At 41.9% G+C, this 4,073-nt stretch overlaps 1 protein-coding gene across 1 annotated transcript in view; it reads right to left on the reverse strand.

Annotated features, from left to right (window-relative positions):
- The window catches only part of ano2b (anoctamin 2b), a 119,438-nt gene extending 117,723 nt beyond the window's left edge, over positions 1-1,715 (reverse strand). Inside the window, exon 1 of the mRNA XM_050036193.1 lies at positions 1,554-1,715. Coding sequence (XP_049892150.1) covers positions 1,554-1,590 — 37 coding nt within the window. The 5' untranslated portion in view covers positions 1,591-1,715. The remainder of the gene's footprint in view (positions 1-1,553) is intronic.
- Positions 1,716-4,073: the final 2,358 nt, after the last annotated feature.

Here is a 4,073-nt window from a genome sequence, read left to right on the forward strand (position 1 = left end):
ATCGCAGCGGTGCCTGGACAGCGTGACGTGTGTGGTTGTGCTGCTGCTGTGGTCCTGCCAGATGCCTCCTGCTGCTGCTGCCATCATTAGTCATACTTCTACTGTTATTATACACGTATGCTGTAAAGCCCTGTGAGGCAAATTGTGATTTGTGATATTGGGCTTTATAAATAAAATTGATTAATTAATTGATTTTGTCGACAAATGCTTATTTTAACCCAAAACATGATCTTTTTTTCTGAACCTAACCAAGTAATGTTTTGTCTGAAACCTAATCGCGACTGTTTCACCACATTAACCACATATTATAATGTGTATGTGACATAGATAGGCTTAACTGTGCCCTGTGCCTCATTATGAGATGCAGAGGGGCATGTCAAAGCATCAGAATTTGACGATCTGTAAATGAGAATGGGTTGGTAGTCTAGTAATTAAATTTTTGAATTGAAAAAAAAATTACACATAGATTTTTTTTCATGACAGCAAAGGAGTAATTTTAAACATTTTTAAACGACGTAATTATTTCTGTATCAGCCACAAATTGTTATTCCAAGCAGAGTATTTCTATGTCTTCAAACATGTCTGGAGGGGGTCTTTAATTTTCCACCCAACAGCCCTGATTGAACTTTCCACACGTTCCATTCTGGGTAAACAAAGTTCACAGAAGCCTGGTTTGGATGCCAAAGCAAGGCAGTGTGTGCAACAGCTGGGACGTCATTATTGGCTATCAATGGGCCATCTCCCGTCAAAGATACGGTATAATAATGACTTTGGAACATAAAACCTCCAGGAGGCTCGATAGTAAATCCTGACGTCCCAGAGCTGCCAAATCGTTCCCCAGCCGCAGTCAATATTGCCTGCCTGCCATCGTGTCAAAATGTTTCCCCTGGAGCAGCCCAATAAAATGCTCATGCACCACAGCACACAAGTTGCTTCTTCTGAAGTCAGCCTCTCAGCTCCGGGCAGTTTCTAAACAGCGAGGGATGTTTCACTCAGCCTTTGCCTTTCAAGGTTTATGAGAATTTTAAGGTCAATTGAAATCAGCCATAAGAGCTTCGTCACCTCACTTACACTAAAGCACAGCCGCAGTCAGCCATGCAAACTAACCCGGATTACCGCCCTGCCTGAGCTTTACTGCCAGGGAGCACATCTCTAAGATAAAGTCATCCTAAAAACTGAGTCATTCTGTTCAAACTGGGTGTAAGAGTTCCTCTGGGAGACAAGCTGAGGACAATGAGGGGACTACATTAGCACAGAGGGGTCTGGATGAATAAGCAAATTAAACTACAGCAGCCTCACATGCAACTGTATACCCAGCCTGCCGTAAAGAGCTGCCTGTTGCATCTGCCCCACACGGCCTGCTGACACACGCACACGCACACACAAACACACACACACTGGGGGGAAATGGGATGGGACAATAGGTGGGTTAGTCTACGGTGGTCCTGTCTATTATGTCCTTTTTGTTGGGTGGGGATACAGGAGGGACAGGCAGGACAGGCCACACAAAGGAGAGTCCTGCTTGGTTTCCTATACGTTACCGCAACACTCACCTGCACAGGTAGAGGAGGGGGATTTGCGGAGAGCCATTTCGCCTCAACTCTTAGTGACACCAGCCGAGAGGCAGGCCTCGTTTCAGTCTTTGAGTTCCCAGTCAGTCAGTCAGTCAGCCATGCTGGTTTGCTTTCAGCAGCAGGTGAGAGGAACAACAGCAACACTCTGACTCAGTAGTGCAATCCTCAGCTCAGTAGAGGCTTAGCTCTGCTGAGATAATACGCTCCTCCAAATGGCTGACTGGGTAGCAGAAACTCCACAACTCAGCTTATTGTGTACACTCGCCTAATACACTGCACACCGGGGCTCATGGGTAACAGACCGGCTGGCTGATTGGGTGTTCTGCAAAGGAATTACAGACACACAGAGACAAGCAGAGATTATTGGGCCCTCTAATGTGCATTAATTACTGTGCCTTCTGTTGAGGTTTAGATGCAAACCTGTGGGGTCTTAAGGGTCCGCTGTGTGGAGCTTAAGATAGGGGAGAGGCGCCCTAATGCAAATTAAAGTTATACAATAAAGAGTTTCACCCAAAACAGGGAGGCACGCGTGACATACGGACAGTGGCAGTCTTAGAAATTTGTCATAGGGGTGGCCAGATGGAGCCACTGAAAATCTTAGGGTGGTACACCAGACATAAAAGCCATAACTGAATTTCATGATTTCTATTATTATATAGTTTATAGGCTAGTTGAAAACTGTGTCAATATGAGAGTTAAGGAATCACATACTGACAGAGATGGGACTGAGTTGTTACTTTGCAAGTCACAGGTCTTTGCACTCAAGTCCCACGTCAAGTACCAAGTCCTAAACTTCGAGTTTCAAGTCCTAAACAAGCCATGATGCACTCTTCACCAAATGTTCAACCAAATAATAATATGTTAAATTTACGATTTTTTAAAATTTTTTGTATTGATTTGTTAAAGCAAGTTGTAATTTGTTGTGTCTCTAATTTTCTAGCCAAGCACTTTACATACTTACCCAAGCACTCTGCAGTTATTATACGCAAACGCAGTTATCTCTGGTATCATTTTTTCCAATTGGTATGGGATGTAAAGTGAGTTCTTCATGGTTTTCTCCTGCACTGTGATTGGAGGATGTCTGATTGGTTCAAACATTGTTGATTTGGGGAATCAAGTGTCAACTTGCTGGGAATAAATAGAGTTAATGTTAGCTGATTCAGGAAATGGAGGGAAATGAACTAAATCATGGCACAGTTTTTAAATAACATACTTTTAATCTTTGGGATCGGATGAAGGTATCAAGCATACTCAAGTCAAAAGGCTGTAGTCCAAGTGAGGTCATGAGTCACTGATGTTAGTCCAAGTCCAAGTCGAGTTGCAAATCTTTTGGGATTTTGCTGAGTCTAAAGTTTGGGATAGCCAATGCTGATTGAAATCAGCATTGACATGTAGAGTTCCACAACAATCCTGTTTTAATGTATCATGTATCTGTATGTGTTAACTGATTCATTGTTCTTCAATGGACTAGTTGTCCTGTCCTTGAAAAGACAAATATACCTCTTTAATTTGAGGAGTACATTAATTGCAAAGACAAAACATTTACTGGGAACAAGCCAGTTTAGACTCAGTCTTCGGTGACAGGTCCAAGTGCAGCCTCATTGAGACAACAACAAAGTGAGGCTGTTAGCAGCAGAATATTACAGCAGAGGATCAGAGAATTAATCTCCAAAAAAGATAAAGAAGATCTAATCGTTGCCTTTTTCTCAAAGGCGTTGGACTACTATAAAGGGCTTTTCTCAGGTGTTTCTCAAAAAGCTCTCAGAGAGCTCACTCTGAGCACTGCTGCTCAGCTCCTAATAAAGTTGTAATTAAGTCTTCAAATGTCTAAACTGGCTTCCAGTCTGTCAAAGAATTGCTTTAAATATACTGGTACTGTGTGACAAAATAATCTCTACACTCAAAGGTCCACTTGATCTCTTTTTTTTCCAGAGCTGTCAGCTGCATCATACTCTCTTCAACAACAGTAAATGAAAATGGTCAGCAGAGCTTCAGTGCAAAAAATAGGGATTTGGTCAGTGACAAAGATGATGGTGATGTTTTGACACACCAATCCGATCTGATCAAAGTCTATCTCCAAGATCTGATTTGAGAGGCGATTCTGATTGCCCTACAGTGTGAACGTAGCCTTTGAAAAACAGTGTTTTTCCCAATTCTGTGTTCCTCTTTCAAATTTTTCTTTAAAGAAAATCCTCAATTTTAATATTAAAATGAAAATTAAAACAGACACTCTGTTTATGAAACAATCATAGTGATTTATGCTATGTAATTATTTCAACATTGTTTCTGAGAGATCATGTTGTGTTTGTCATGTTTGGCATGATGGATGGCTCTACATACCACAGTAGGCTACTATGAGTCTTGGCTGCCATTGCTATGAAGAAGAGGCCAATCAGAGGTGTGAATCAGAGTTGTAGCAAAGTCAAAATGCCCAGTCATCACTGATGTAAGCAAAAGACAGCATCATAGTTGCTGCACATTTGACCCAGAAATCCAAAG

This window comes from Epinephelus moara, chromosome 23 (genome assembly GCF_006386435.1).
Source record: "Epinephelus moara isolate mb chromosome 23, YSFRI_EMoa_1.0, whole genome shotgun sequence".
In the NCBI taxonomy this organism is placed as follows: Eukaryota; Metazoa; Chordata; class Actinopteri; order Perciformes; family Serranidae; genus Epinephelus; species Epinephelus moara.